The 16,491-nt window shown below is 42.5% G+C and overlaps 1 protein-coding gene across 3 annotated transcripts in view; it reads left to right on the top strand.

Annotated features, from left to right (window-relative positions):
- Positions 1–16,491, top strand: part of ADGRL4 (adhesion G protein-coupled receptor L4) — a 153,653-nt gene that overhangs the window by 6,275 nt on the left and 130,887 nt on the right. For 2 of the 3 annotated variants that reach the window (XM_053247389.1, XM_053247386.1), the window contains exons 1-2: positions 8,163–8,868; positions 10,665–10,814. In XM_053247389.1, the coding sequence (XP_053103364.1) occupies positions 8,742–8,868; positions 10,665–10,814 (277 nt within the window). In that variant the 5' untranslated portion in view covers positions 8,163–8,741. Of the gene's footprint in view, positions 1–8,162; positions 8,869–10,664; positions 10,815–16,491 lie in introns of those variants that run through there. The other variant, XM_053247388.1, reaches the window with a different exon arrangement.

Raw genomic sequence — 16,491 nt, 5'->3', positions numbered from 1 at the left:
AGCCCTTTGTCCAAACCCCCTGAAATTGGGGTGGTATCCTCCACCCATTAGGCACTACCACCCCACCCCACTATTCTGCCCCAGGCCCCACTTTCTGCCCCAATATGCCCCAATCTGCCCCTAAGACATGAAATTTTCAGAAATTTACCAAAAATCAGCCCTTGGCCCAATCCCCCTGAAATTGGGGTGGTAGCCTGCACCCATTAGGCACTACCACCCCACCCCACTCCTTTTGCCCAGATCCCATGCTATGCCCCCGAACTGCCCCAAAGTCACTAAAACTTTAAAAATTCGCCAAAAATCAGGATTTTGCCCAATCCCCCTGAAATTGGGGTGGTAGACTCTACCCATTGGGCACTACCACCCCACCCCAAAATTTTGCCCCTGGGCCCCTTTTTACCCCCCCGAATCGATTCGGATTCGGATTCGGATTAAATCCGAATCCGAACCAAATCAAGGGTGATTCGGGTGACCCAGATTCGGGCACAAAACAGAACAGGGGTGATTCGGTTCGGGTCCGAGCCGAATCACCCGAAATCCCGAATTGCACACCCCTAACAGCTGCTAGGAGATGGGCAGGTTTCACCTAAGAGGCAGCAGATTGGTGGAGAGGGAATAGCCAGGATAGCAACTCTACAGCCGCAAGCAGCTGGAGGAATGATAAGGCAGAGGAGAGGAGAGCTGCAATTGTGGTAGCAAGCATGACTTGTTCCCATAGCTAAGCAGGGTCTGCCCTGGTTGCATCTGGATGGGAGACTTGATGTGTGAGCACTGCAAGATATTCCCCTCAGGGGATGAAGCCGCTCTGGGAAGAGCAGAAGGTTTCAAGTTCCCTCCCTGGCTTCTCCAAGATAGGGCTGAGAGAGATTCCTGCTTGCAACCTTGGAGAAGCCACTGCCAGTCTGTGAAGACAATACTGAGCTAGATAGACCAATGGCCTGACTCAGTATATGGCAGTTTCCTATGTTTCCTAAGGCAGGGGGTGGAGTTGGGAAATGAGCACTCTTTGGAGGACATTGGGTATCCAGGACACATGCCTGGCCAGGGAAGATGGAGCTGGCTGAAAGCGAGGAGGAGTGTCCGGGATGCAGGGCCTTATTTAAGGAAGAGACTGCCAAGGATGAGCAGATCAGTCGGGATGGGGTTTGTGGGCCTTACAGTCTCCCGGAGAGGAGCTCAGGCTTTGGGCTCCCACTGACAGGTGAAGGAGGGGAGTGAATAAACTTACTTACTTCCCCAACTCTGAGGCAACGCCCATGCCTAGAATTCACTGCGAGAGAGCAAAAAGGTCACTTTGGAGAATTTCTCCTCCCAAAAGCCAGACATTTCTCTATGTAAACCGCTTTGGAAACTTTTGTTGAAAAGCGGTAAATAATATTTCTTGTTATCTGAATACCAGATGAAGAGGAGCAACAGCAGGAGAGGGGTATGTATACTTCATCTTCCCAGTGGCATTTGGTGGGCTTCCCAGTGTAAGCACTGTAACACTCAAACATTCCTAAGAGAAAAGTGCAGCTGTCTCTAAGCTAATGGTCCTTGGTCCTGAAGAGCAGAATATTCACATTACTGAGCAGAAATATGCTTCTTTTTAATTTTTCTCTAAAGTACTTTGCCAAAAAAAGGCATTTAAAGCTGTTTGGTTTTATACACCACCACCACCACCCCCCCACCACCACTTGTTCAGGTTAAAAACTCTTTGGTTTTCTATGAAGCTTTTCATTAGCTCAGTTTTCCATTTGAGCAGCCAACAATAGCAGCTACTAACATTCAAACAACATTATGTGAACAACATTAAGAACATACAATTGTCATTGGAAAATTAGTGTTTAATTATACTGGCTGTGAAAGTTAGAAGAAGTGCAATGTGCTTAACTTCCAATGAAATAAAATTAATCATTAAAGCTGCCTTGGGTTTCTATTGAAATAAAGGAGGGGTTGGTGTGTGTGTGTGTATAAAAAATGAATAATGAGCAGTAATTTTATTACAATGAGTTTTATGAACAAGTGAGTTTCTATGGATTGGGATCAACATTCAGTCCACTGCATTGAACAAATCTTCCTTGCAAAAGTGCAAGGAAGTTGTCTAGCTGTGTGAAGTTATGGGGATGTTTGAAGTTGTGTTCTTGCACAAAAGTTCCCTGTAAAACATATGAGGAAGAAGAGGTGTGCCATCTTGTTGTGAAAGTGTATGTTTTGGGAATCCAGGCTCCTGTCTTAGCAGATCTGGCTAGTCCAACTTCTTTGTGCTAATGCAGTGTTTACCTTGATGTAGGCTTGTGAAAACATCTAACCTTAAACATTTAGCAGTCAAGTTTAGGCTGCACACAGATGCTGGAAATGGAAACAGCTCTTGGCTTGTTAAAAACCCTTAATTCAGTTAATATCAATTAGTTTTTATGCATTACCACCTACCCATAAAATTGAACTAATATTCCCAAGATAAGTACGGGTCCAAGTGAATTTAAACTAATATCAGTAATATAGAAATGTTGCTGGATAGCTCCTAAATCATTTTGCAATTTATAGAATTCACTGTTATCACTTGCAATACAGAAACCTCTGCTGTTTCATAATATATGATTAGCATTATAGAATGCCGTGTTATAAAATTACATGACTCTTGTCAATGACCCTCTCCCCCCCACCACCTTCTGTATTTTATATACACAAGTCTAAAGTTTTCAGATGTTTATATCCAGGACTTTTCTCCATCAGTGACAACTGAGATTTCAGAGCAATAAGAAAGCCTTGGCAATATATTGCAGATTTCAAAAGCATTTTCTCACATGGTCTATGGTTGCTTCTCATGTGTCACTCCACTCTTTATCCCTATATACTGGTAGATATTATCACTAAATCCAGGTGGTTTTATCTCCCAAATGTCTCTAAAATCTTCCATTTCCTCTTCATTCTCACCACAAAAATATAAAACTTGTCAAGTCCATCATCCTCTTCATCCTTGATTACTGCAACCTCATTTTCTTCAGACTCCAGCTGATACCCTCAACATTCAGTTTTGCCACTAATCTGTTGTGAAAATAATCCCCCATTAAGATAGTGCTCTGACATTCCTAAATTGTCATCTCTGCTGGCTCTCCGTTGCCTGCTACATCTGATGTAAGCTTCTCATATTCTTAATAGTTTTATGAACTGACCCCTTTCCTGCTCCTCTCTGCTTTTCACCTTTCATTTCTACCTTCTCAGCTCATCTAAGCTCCTCATCAAGATCTTTTTCTCCTTTTCACCTATGAGCTTCTTATGTGGTTTCCTCTTTTTGTCAGTCCTCTAAAAGTACTGTTGAAATACTGCTGAAAATACACAGTGAACTGTTCCTGTACTTGATCAAATCCAGTCACGCTGGTAATTTGTCAATGCATAAGAGATTAGAAATGTATATATGATATGCATCTTTAAGCAAAGGGAATTTCTTGTATTATGCTAATATGTTATATAATTGTAATGTGTTAAAAAAAAGGTCTTACTTGATGTATTTTCACATTCCACCCTGATCTCATCTATTAGTACAATAGAGTAAAAACTAAAATACTGTGTTAAAAGTATAATAAATAAAATATTAGCATAGTGAACTTCCCAGGTTGTGCATAGGTAGGATGTTGTTGCATTTACCAGAGACAGCAATGGTAAACCCCTCCTGTATTCTACCAAAGAGAACCACAGGGCTTTGTGGTCACCAGGAGTTGACACAGACTCGACAGAACATACTTTTACTATGTTCAGCACTTAAATAAAGCTGCAGGAAAAGAAGCATTGGATGAAAATCTGCCTTTACGCTGGAGAGCCAGCATGGTGTAGTGATTAGACTGCTGGACTAGGACCGGGGAGACCCGAGTTCAAATCCCCACTCAGCCATAATACTAGCTGGGTGACTCTGGGCCAGTCACTGCTCTCTCAGCATAGCCTACTTCACAGAGTTGTTGTGAAAGAGAAACTCAAGTATGTAGTACACTGCTCTGGGCTCCTTGGAGGAAGAGTGGGATATAAATGTAATAATAATAATTTACAGATCACAAACATCAAAGTAACGAAAAGCCAGTTCAGACAAGAATCTGCTGACACATGTTCAGAAGAGGGTTGTGTAGAGAGCACACTTCCCCTGATGTCACCAGAGACATCCCAATATACACTTGAGCAGGGATGTGTAAGCTATCTCAATTTGAACCATGGTTCAAACTGAACCAGCCCAGTTTGGGGTGGTCCAAGTTCAAACCGGATCAACCCCAGTTATAAGAACTGGTTTGCTGACCAGTTCAGGGATATTATAGAGGGGAATCCAGCAAGGATTCCCCTTTACAAGTAAAGGGGGCATTCCCTAATCCCTATTCTAAAGGTAGCTGGTGGGAAGAAAAAGGGTACTCCTTCTTTAGGGGTGGCCGCAGAGGCAGTGGAGAGGCAGCAGGGGGCAGTGACGGGGGCTCCTCCAACCCCCCCCCCCGCCAATCTCCCAAAAGACAGCCTGGGCCAGCTGCAGCCTGGTTCAGGCCTCCACGCATAGGCGTAACTATAGGGGGGCGGGGGGCACGTGCCCCGGGCGCCACTTGGCAGGGGGCGCCAAAAAGTGCCCCCGCCGATTTGCCAAAAAAAATTTTTGATTATTATTATTTTTTATTTTTATTTTGCAGAGCAGCCCCCCTCCCCCGGTCCCGGCGGCCCCCCCCCATTGGCATTGCTCATCCAGCACTGGGCGCCACGGCATCTTCGTAGTCCAAGTCTCTGACTCTCACTCCCTGGCGCGCCCTGCCACCAGTCGCGCATGCGTCGAGAGGAGGACACGCACCAGAGCAAACTTCCTGAACAACTCCCTCTTCTGAACAACTTCCTGAACGCCCGAACCAGTTCCCCTTTTTGCTCATTCAAGTCCTTCCTCCCCTATAATCTAACCACGTTTTAACTGAAAAGGTTCAGGGAGGGGGAGATGGGGGGATGTGGAACTTTGGGTTCCACATCCCCCCATCTCTCCCTTCCTGGACTTTTTCACTATGTAATGCAAGCTAATTTAATTATATGTCATCATCAAAATGGATTAGCTGTTTCAGCCCATCAGGAAAGTCTAAACCTCCACCGATTTAATTAACCAGACTGAAAATCAGATGAACAGAGAATGTTTTAATGAAAGGTGGAATATAAATTTAACAATAAGTAAAACTATCATTAGGAGCAATTAGCGATTACTTAAACATTGGTGCTGCCAAGCAATTTGTAAATAAAACTAGAAGCCCTTTGAAAGTAAGCTGGAATTAATTGTAGGTTGGGCAGGGGGTGAAAGTATATACTTCTAAACATTTATTGTTAAATTTATATACCACCTTTCATTAAAAACAACCCCAAAGTGGTTTGGTTTTAGTCATGGATTTTAATTTTAATTGCTCTTTTTGTCAATGTGATGAAGATTAGTTAAATCTGAGGGGTCTTAGGCAACCAATGTTGCATCTGAAATGCCATTTCATTTTTTATTGTCATAAATACTCTCCAACCAATTTAAATAGCAAAGGTGTATATTATCGCTTTATTCAATTGCAGGGAATCTCAAAAAAGCAGGATTTGCAACTAAGGCAGTGCATATCTTCTCTAAAATGGCCCTTTTATAGTTTTTCTAACTTTGAAATCGTAACATAAAACAAAGCAATAGCGCACGGTTTTGGAAAAGGGGAGTCTTTCTTTAACAGCGGGAGAATAAGGAGTCTTTAGCACTATCACCCTAGTCCCTCGAATTACTTTGGAGTCCTTGGTTTTCGTTTTGTTAAAATACAGTCACTCACAAGGGAAAGTCAGGAACAGAACCAGGGCGTGAGGGAGGGGCATCATAATCATAATAATCATCATTGCATCATAATTCTGATGTTTGAGATACAAGCCAACTTCACAGGGTTGTTGTGAGGAAAAACCTAAGTATGTAGTGCATTTTGAAATTTTTGGTAATTTTTGTAATTTTTGTAATTTTTTAAAATTTTAAAATAAAAGTTTTCTGAAACATGTGTGTCAGTCAGATGTATGTTGGGGGCCGCGGCGGGGGGGCGTAATTTCAGTGCTTGCCCCGGGCGCCGTTTTCCCTAGTTACGCCTCTGCCTCCACGCACTTCCAAGAGTGATAATATTTCAAGAATTCTCTACGTTCCAAACTGCCAGGAAGCCAGTGGGAAAGCTTTACTCACCCTTATTATCCAAACAAGATAAATTGATTAGATATTGCTGTTAGGCAATAACTTGACTGGATGGAGGTAGTTGACTGCATGCACGGCTGCTGTTGAAAAGCTCTATCTCTTGTTCTCACTGACAATGGCGGGTAATGTAAAGCCTGTGACATAACATTATTGCTCTTCACATTTTGCTGCTTCTGCAAGTGACAGGGAAAATCAGAGCATATTGATGTCACACATTTCTAGATGAAATAGGGCATCAATGGTGAGAAGACACTTAGTCCCCTTCTTAGCTGATGTTAAACAAAGAGGGATATAGGAGAAGATATATTCTGAATATTGGGCTGCAACCACTGGGCGTGGTTCTGTTAGGAGATATGTAGACAGACATCTCTCCAGAATTATGCTTCTAGGCAGAATTCCTTTACAGGATTCTGTTGGGAGCATAACCAGCTTGGTTTTTAGGATGCAGTGTAAGGTTGCCTATGACTATGATATGACCAGCCCTTGGTGTCACTAGTCCTGAATAGAAAGGGCTGTGCAATGAAAATCAATTATTGTCCAATAACTTGATATCAGGAGTGGCCTATCCTATTGAGCTGCAGGGGTTGTGAGTGGCGGAGTGAATAAGACGTGGCTGCCTCAGGTTCTTGGCAGAGTTAATGAGAGCTGTGCTGCTTGCAGTAGGGGTGTGCACAAAACCGGTTTGCCTGGTTTGGTTCGAGTCCTAATCAGACCCAAACTGAATGGGACATGTTCAGTTTTGCCCCCCAAACAGACCCCCCAGCTCAGTTACAATTTGAGCCGGTTTGGGGGTCCTACAGTTTTAAAAAATTTACAAATCATCGCCTCTCCGGGGTGCTGTGGCAGCTACTAGAGGTTCTCCTGCAGTTCCACCTTTCCCTGCTAGCCACCTCCCTGTTCTCAAATGGCCTGAAACAGGCCAAAAATGGCCCAAACTGGGCCATTTGAAACCAGAGGCAGGCCAGCGGGGCAGGGGGAACTGCCTGGGGGGTGGTGTAAGTTGACCTCAAACTGAACTGGGCCTGGTTTGATGGTGAGCTGGCTCAAGGTTGGGCCAGTTCACACATTTCTAGCTTGCAGGCTGGCCATTCATCAGGTACATCTATGCCAGCTAGTCAATGATTAACCAGCCCACACAGCTCTACCTGATGAATGAGCAGCCTGCAAGCAGCACAGTTCTAATTAACTCCAGGGTGGAGCACAATGAGAGAGAAAGGGGCAATGGAGCTTCTGGGAACTGGAGGCAGCTGCATCTTGTTCAGACACACACCCCAGCTTGTTAGGATGGGCCACTCCTGCCTCATATGATGATTTTGCACACACTTGCCCAATTTCTTCTTACATGGAAGTGTTTTCCACGTAGGAAGAAGTAATATCCGAAGAGCCTCTCAGAGTCAGACGTTGAAGCAAATCTAAAAAATTCTAGCACTTCTCTCTCTACACCTCATCTTAATTTGAGCACTTAATTTTAATTGGAGCAACTAAACTCCAATTAAATCAAAGCCTGAAAGATAATATTATGAGATAACAGTTCATTTTCTTTCTCCCATACAAATACAAAATATTTTCTACCATCCTTTCCTCATCTGCTACAGCATTTAGAAAAGCTTCCCAGCAATTCTTCAAATAGTCACAGCAGTCACAACAGGTAAAGATTATACAGCAAAATAAAATCTACCCTACGCTGTTTTACTTCATGTAAATATGAATGTGTGCATGTTTGCATTATATTGCAAACACTATGTTTGCAATTTTGTCCATTCTATGTTAGATGTCGCAAAACCCTACATTGTGTTTGCCATTCCTTTCTCTTCTAATTATTGTAATGTCAGTCACTCCTTCAGGGCCTTAACTTATACCTCCCTGCTGGCCCTGAAATTCCATGCTGTATATTCAGCATCCTGCCTTCTTCCTCCTTTGGCTTTATATCTTTGTTTTCCACACAAAAGAAATCTCAGTGGATTTCCTGTACCTCCTTCTCATGCTGCTACTCTTAAAGTGACAGAATTCCAGGGAGAAGCTGGGACCTGGAAAACTAAGAAAAGCAGTCAAAACAGAAGCAAACAGATTTCTTCAGTTCTTTTGGGATGCCAGAGCTCTGATTTGCTTGACCAAATTCAGGCAAGGGTGATAGGACACTGACAGCCATTTTACCTCTAGTCATTATCTCTTTTTATTCCATCTGCTTCCTTTAGCTGCCCAAGAGTTAGGTGATTTACTTCATATCTGCACCTTCCATCTTATGTGTCAGTCTCAATCTTTTTCTCCACTGATCCATATCTCTTAGCCTCTGTTCTCCTGAATTTTTCACTGCCTCATCTGCCTTCAAGGACTGCATCTACAGGTCTTTTACCTTTCATCAGCCACCACTTGTGCTCATGCCTTTCCTCTGCCCACCACTGTCCTCACCTATATTCCGACATTTGTTTTAGCTCCACGTAGTTCTTTTATTTTCCCTTCTAGCTGATTATCATTTGCAACCACTTACTAGTATTTGCAGTAGTGGAGTTAACAGCAAATGACAGCATAAGAGCATCAGTGTTCCTGGAATTTCACTGCTCTAATGGACATGTGTGAACATTTTGTAAATGCTCATTCATCCTGTAGCAGGACTGGTCTTCTTTGTACAAAGGGACTCCGTACTGAGAACTTCGTGGAAGCATCACTCATGAAAATTCTCCTGCTAGTAGGTGGGTAATTTTCTTTTCCATATGAAAGTGAAGAGAAAGGTGAAGGAAGCATATAAAAATGCCGTGCACAGGGCTTGGATCATTGAGAATGAAGGAAAAGGTTTGGGGGTTTATAATAATTAAGAGATTCATTTATGGCAGCCATTACAGTTAATATTGTGGTTACTGGTTCTAACAAGCCATTTCAGCAAACCAACGCAAGTGGCTGTGGGATAGATAGACAGACAGATTTTATTATGGTCATTGACTAGTGCAAGTGGCTGTTGGAGTGGACATTCAAGCCACTTCTCATTTGAGCAGATGGCAATAATCCCATTGGTGTGAATGGATTTGGACTGCACTTTGAAAAGACAGAAATGTGATTTTACTGAAGTACTGCAATACTAACTTTATGCTCTGATTTGTCAAACAAGAGCCACCTCATACAAATGGCCAAAGTTTTTGTTGCTTGGTTTTAACTTTAAAAAGTTCTTTGTAGCTCAGAAACACATTAATAATTGACACTACAATAGAGGAACCAAACAGCGCTGAATTATATATTTACCAAGTTGTTTAATCTTAACCTTTAAAATGTTTTTGGTCATTATTATTCATGGAAAGCTGCTTCTGTTTCTCCTTGCAGTAATTAATCTTAGAGTTGTAACACTAAGACCATGATCCAAATAAGTGATATGCAGGTGTATTAGAGTGGGTCAGGCAGCTGAACGCTACTTACAATGTGCAAATTAGGCAAAACTGGTCATTTTCTGAAATGGAGGGTTTCATCTCCTTTTTCTTTGTGTTAATCTAAGTTATTGTTGAAGAAAAGCAAAAGTATAGTTAAAGGTCTGAAAGACAAATTATGTGACACAAATACAGCCACAATAATCAGATTTAATGAGATTTTAAAAACCAATTTCTTGGTAGTTTGGTTTCACAGACACCCCCCCCCTCCAAAAAAAAACAAAAAACCCCAACAACCCAGAGTGCACAGTCTTCTTAGTCTTCTTAGCCAGCCACAGTTTTGAAAAATGGGAAAGTTCGAAATGATATATCACAAGGAAAGATAATATTCCATGTGGCTCCATTGTTCTACTAGTATAGAAAAAAAGTAATTTTAAGATGCTTGTGAGGGAAAACTTTGCTGATAACACCCATTGCTGTGTTGTTTAGATTAAGAGTTATTTGTGGGGGTTTTTTGCTCAGTATAAAACAACAACAAAAAAGAATAAATAACTGTTTAGCTTTCTCTAAATCACGGAGTGCCTTTTCTTTGTGCATATGTTATATTTGTACATTCTTCAAGACAAATCTGCACATTTACTCTTAGGGCAGGTTCAGATGATAATGGGAAACCATTGTTTCCTAGTGGTGTGGCTACAGGTTTGCACATTCCTCCCCCCCTTGTCTTTTGTGCATGAGATAAGTAGAGAGAAAACTTTTGCTTTAGGTTTACGTAAATCACAGATTCACATTAAGTATGAACTTGAGGAGTTGTCACAGTTAGGTCACAAACCATTTTATGTAACCATAGTTTAGTCCTGGTTTATTTTATCTAAGTGTTTGGAACCATAGTTTCATTACATCTAAATCTGCCCTTTGACATCATGTACAGTGGGGCTCATGTACATCTACATCCTTTAGATCTGAAATCATAATTATGTTTTGGAGCATGTGGCTCATTAATTACTCTCTTTAGGAATGGGATCTCCCACCATTATGCTGCCTATGTCACCTCAGTTTTGCATAGAAATACCCTTAACATTCCATTCATAATCTTCACATGCAAATCTAACATTTGGTTTAATTCCATTTAGTTCTTATGTCCACACTGTTGGACAGTAGCTACACCTTCCAGAACTGCACCATCCCATGCCACAAGCATGCAAATTGTGAAGTTCGCAATGGAATACAAGGTTGTTATTGTAAAGCAGGATTTACTGGACCTGGCACAACTGGTTGTTACGGTAGGCTGGCTCCAATTTATTTCTTGAAAAGTGTTGTTATTGTATACTTTTTCTTTCCTTTGACAATGCTGTCATTAATGTCTGCTGTTGATAGACACCAAATGTACTCATGAGCAGGTATACAATAAAGTACATTGTTTTGGAAACAGCATTTTATATGCATTGTGGATGGCTACACTCTAGAATGGAAATGCGCCACAGTTTTGCTCAAAGTGGAGGACGGAATTGAAGTAAATTTGGGGTACCTTCTGTGGAAGAATATTTTAAGAATTTTACAGCAAGCCAAAAGAAAAATGGTAAAATGGCTTATAATTTGCATATGGTTCTTCTCTGACCTCTATTTGTCAAAAGGGTTCTGTATACCTCCTAGTTGTCACTGAACTGTTCTTTAGACAAAATCTGAAGTGAGCTGAAAGGATTCTCAAAGATAACTTGGGACATATGAGGGAAGGAAAATAGTTTTGGTTATGTGAGTTAAAATGCTCATAAGAAACATATCTGCTCAACTTCTTTGCTTCAGTCAGTACCCCCACACCCATATTATCTGTTGATTTGTCAACTGTCCGTAGACAGAAACATCTCCACAACACTTTATTCTCAACCATGCCTGACCAAAATGAGGCCTAAGGTGGATTAAAGAAAAGAGGAGATTCAATTTCATGCCACATGTGCCCCAAAACATATGTAAAGATCCTGGCTGACATGATGAGGAAAAATTCTCAGTATAGTCCAGTTTAAAATAAAAGACAAGATTTCAATGTGACTACTTTGAGTAATTTTCCTCATCATGCAGGCTCCTATTTTTACATATCCAATTTAGGGAATACTTTCAAAAACATTTTTAAAATAACAGGTGGTGGGGAAATGCTTGACTAACAAGCAGAAGGTTGCCAGTTCGAATCTCTGCTGCTACGATATCAGGCAGTAGCAATATAGGAAGATGCTGAAAGGCATAATCTCATACTGTGCAGGAGGAGGCAATGGTAAACCCCTCCTGTATTCTACCAAAGAAAACCACAGGGCCCTGTGGGTGCCAGGACTTGAAATCGACTTGACAGAACTAATTAAAAATCTGATACGAATAATCATTCCAGAATTTGGGGGAGAGAGATCGAGATCTTTTCAATGTACATGAAGCTTCTAGGTATCTGATAGCCACAAAGCCAAAGCAAATTACTTTGTAAAATAATACAAAGTGGAAAAAATGAAAGCCATTTCAAAGGGAAATGATCATATGATCAGTCTAATCTCTATGTCCATGCAGTGGAAAACAAACACAAATGATCACCAGCTACTGTGATTATGTTTCAGATGATCATATTAGTCATATGTTAATAACGACAAAGCAATATTATGACTGACTTGAATGGCTTCTACCAGGGGTGGAGCCTGACCGCTGGCAGCCCGTGTGCGACCCCACCCCCCGCATCTGATGCCAGACTCAGGGGCTAGCCACGCGGCTTAGCAGGGAAGAGCTGCTCCTGGCTGTGCTGCAAACGCAGCACCAGCCTTAGTTTAGCTCCCAAAGGGGCCGCACGCCCCCCGCTTGGGAGCTAAACCAGCACCCCCACATCTGACGTCAGATGCGGGGGGCGTGTTGGGGCCGTGAGGCGTGGCCCCTGATTGGGCACGGCCCGGGTTCTTTGAATCCGTTGGCCCAATGGTGGCTCTGCCCCTGGTTTTTACAGATCAGCTATAACACAGAAAGCTTTCCTAGCTTGTAGATATTGTACTTGTCAATAAGAAGCAAACATATTAGTTGATATCTTCCATTCAAATGATCATATGAATTGAATGTTAGGCTTTTCTTTGACTTTTGTTAGCAGCAATATTTAAAGAAAGAGGTTCTCAGTCACATTTTAGACACAATACAACCAGACTATTGATGAGGGCTTAATTCTCCCCATGAAAGTCAATTAAAGTTCCATTAAATTAAATGGAATTAATTAAAGTCCGATTCCAGTTCACTTGATGCACAAGACAATACTAGTGTTCCTGACTGGTCAGCACTGAAGTGCATGTGGAAAACAGCCCCGGTAGTATTGCATGAGAGCACAGTTGCGCAACTACTTGAGTCCCTGGTGGCGCAGTGGTAAAACTGCCGCCCTGTAACCAGAAGGTTACAAGTTCGATCCTGACCAGGGGCTCAAGGTTGACTCGGCCTTCCATCCTTCCGAGGTCGGTAAAATGAGTACCCAGAATGTTGGGGGCAATATGCTAAATCATTGTAAAACCGCTTAGAGAGCTCCGGCTATAGAGCGGTATATAAATGTAAGTGCTATTGCTATTGCTATTGCTACTTAAAGCAGCATGCCTGCACTTGTGCAGCGTTACTTATATTCAAAACAGTGTAACTTCTGCTATGCATGTGTGGGCACACTGTTTCCACCTTGACATGAATTAAGAAAGACTGTGCTCTTGCACCACACTGCTGGGGCTGGTTTCCATGTGGATAGCAATGGTGGCCGACTCGGAACACTGATGTTGTCTTGCACATCATCTGGGCCAATGAGACTGAAAGCGGCTTAACTATGGCTGAAATTTACCTTCTATTCTTTAAACAGAGGCCAAATTCACATGCAACATGAAACCACTGGTCCAATGGACCTGCGGTTGTACACCCCACTCCCACCACTCTCCCGTCCACATTTGGACATTCAGGAGAACATCCTCTCTGCAGTCAGCGAGACCGAGGGTTCAAATTGGAATCTCATCAGTGCAACCTTGAGTCACACTGCGGGCAGGAGCAGAGTTGGCTGGGTTCAGACGTAATGGTAAGGACAACTCCAGTTGTCACCATCACATGTGAATGTGGCCTGATTGTCATTAGACAAAGCATGAAAAAGCATATCATATGAAACCAATTTTTAGGAAGGTAGTAATTAGATACTTCTGTATTTTTGCAATCATGAGATTGCAATTTTTAGGACTAATACAGTTGATAACAATCCTAACATTTTTTGCAGTAAATAATAGCTGTGATGCAAATGCTTTGAAATCACCATCTAAGCAGACATCCATATTTTTCTAAAACTGGAATCTTTCTAAAGCTATTCAAAAATTCCCTTGCTGAACTTCACTTTTAAGCATCTCCATGTACAGAAAGCAGAGTAGCTTTTTGCCCTATGTTCATAACACTTTATATTTATTTCAGTAACTTAACAGCTATCAGAGTTTTAAAAAGAAAGCAATCACAAGAAGCGCTCTTTTAAGAATGTCTCTCTTATTTCCTATTTAAGTCAAGTCAAGTTTTATTTACGGTCCTAGACCAAACAATAGTTCCTATTTAAATTTGAAAGTAACTAACACCAGGCCTTGTTGCATCTTCTACTAACAGGTCTTTGCTGCCTCTTTGTGTCCATATTTATACATCACTTTTCAACAAAAGTTCTCACAGCAGATAGAAAAAATAGAAAAGATAGGGGGAAAAATAAACAAAGATGGCTTCCTGGCCCAAAAGGTGTTGTAAAGCTGTTGGCTTGGCTAACCCAACAGGATTTACACCCCCTTCAGATCTACTTCTATGAGTTATACAGAAAGTCTGGAAATAAGAGTAGCAGCAAAGCTGCACGAATGAAAGCAAAAAGGACTCCCAAGGAAAATAGTAGCAAACAAAATAAAGTTCCGTGAACTAAACTAGGTGCTACTTCACTCTACGATAACTGAGTATTAACTGGGAAAAAAAAAAACAGAGCAAGGAATGAACAGAACAAGAGACAACAGAGCAAGGAATGAACAGAACAAGGGCAGGCTGGAACACGAAAGGTTGAAGAATTCGAAGTAGGAACACAGTCTGCGGTAAGCAAAAGTTGCTAACAGCAATCTGTGCCAATAACAGTCTGCTTAATATAGGGCTCAGGATAACCGGCAGCCAGTCAGGCTTTCCTGACTCAGCACTTCTATTTCCTCTCCTGTGATATCTTGCACCTGCGTGTCTCCCACTGAGCCTTTCTCTTGAGACGCCTTCTTAACACAGGTGAAATTCCAGCTTCCTCCTGATCAGCCACTTGAGCCCTCATGTCTGCCAGCTTCCCAGACTCCTCTGTATTCTGCCATTCCAGCCCAGCTCCAGAGTCTGTTCTCCCAGCCAAATCTTGCTGCTGTGCCTCTGAGCCTGCACTCCCAACCGAGTCCTCCCGTTCCTCCTCTGACTCTTCTGACTCAGAGGTCTGAGCCATGACAAAAGGGCTCACATTCTCTAAAGAAACCTTAGGTAGACACTAGGGGTGTGCAATTCAGATTTTCAGTGTTTCGATTCAGATCCGAATTGAAACACCCCCAGTTCGCTTTTGGGTCCGAATCTGACCCATCTGAATCAACCCAGATTCGATTCGGATCCAAATTAATCCAAATCTGAATCTGAATCGATTCGGATCAAGAAAACGGGTCCCAGGGCCAAAAGGGAGGGGTGGTAGTGCCTAATGGGTGGAGGCTACCACTCAAATTGCAGAGGGATTAGGCACAGGGCTGATTTTTGGTGGATTGTTGAAGTTTCAAACGTTTTTCCCCATAAGGTATAATGGAGGGTGTATCGCTTCACGTCGGGGGGAAAGGGATAGCCTAGAGTGGTGTGGGGTTGGTGGTAGTGCCCAAGGGGGGCAAGGAAGCTACCAGAATTTTTTTCAAAGGATCTGGGCAGAGGGCTGATTTTGGGTGCCTTGTTGAAGTTTATGCATCTTTAAGGTTTTTCCTCATAAGGTATAATGGAGGTTTCAGCAGCCCCAAAACTGCACTTGGGGGGTGCTGGGGTGGCCCAGAGCGAGTGGTGGTGTAGTGCACATAGGGTACCAACCACCTCCATGGGTTTCTAACCCATGGGGTAGAGGGTTCTGTTGTTTCTAAGGTGTTCTGAGTGTGGATTCTCTGATAGCAAATGAGAGTGGATTCATGGTTTGTATTGAAAATCTCATTTGCTATCAGAGAATCTATATTCTCTGATATAAAAATCTAAATAATTATTTAAAAAAACATACCCCTTTTGGGCCTCCAAAATGGCCACCATGCCAGAGGGGGAAGGCCCGAATGGGCCAAAGAGCTGGCCGAATGGCCAGTGGCGGTATAAAGGGAGGCTGGAGGGAGAAGGGGGAATCTCCACAGACCCCTCTCCACCTCCAATAACGCGCCTGAAGGGGGTAAGTAAAAAAACTATTTTTAAAAAATCTGTGAACCCCCCAACACTTGGGGGGTGTTCGCTCTGGGGTCAGACCAAACAGGGGATGGTTCGGTTTGACCCTGAATGGCCGATGTCAAACCTGTTTGCACATCCCTACCCTACGCATGTGTAGGCAGTGCCAACAGGGCCACACTGCGGGGAGCAATACTCCATCGCGAGCACTTTGTGAATGTAGTACAACAGTCATTGGAAATAATGGGCATGACAGCAACTGCATTCACAGAGAACAGACAGCAGCCCCATCCGTGGTGCTTACAAATGTGCAGGGCAATGCTCCAGCCTCCTACATTCCCTCTGAGTGGTCTATCAGCCGCCGTCCCATTCAACAGAACAGAAGTGTTGCATATGAGAACTGGATAGTAGGACATATTCTTAGAAAGCAATGCTGTTTCCTGAAGGCACCACATGGCACAGTGCTTGGTTAATCTTCTGTGTATTCTTCTAAGAACATATTTACAAATCGTTTTAATTCAATAGGATCTTAAAAGGATTAAAAAGACAGTC

The sequence above is a fragment of the Hemicordylus capensis genome, chromosome 4 (genome assembly GCF_027244095.1).
Source record: "Hemicordylus capensis ecotype Gifberg chromosome 4, rHemCap1.1.pri, whole genome shotgun sequence".
Taxonomy (NCBI): domain Eukaryota; kingdom Metazoa; phylum Chordata; class Lepidosauria; order Squamata; family Cordylidae; genus Hemicordylus; species Hemicordylus capensis.
Note: the sequence above shows the minus strand (reverse complement) of the source record. Positions and strands in the feature narration are given on the sequence as shown.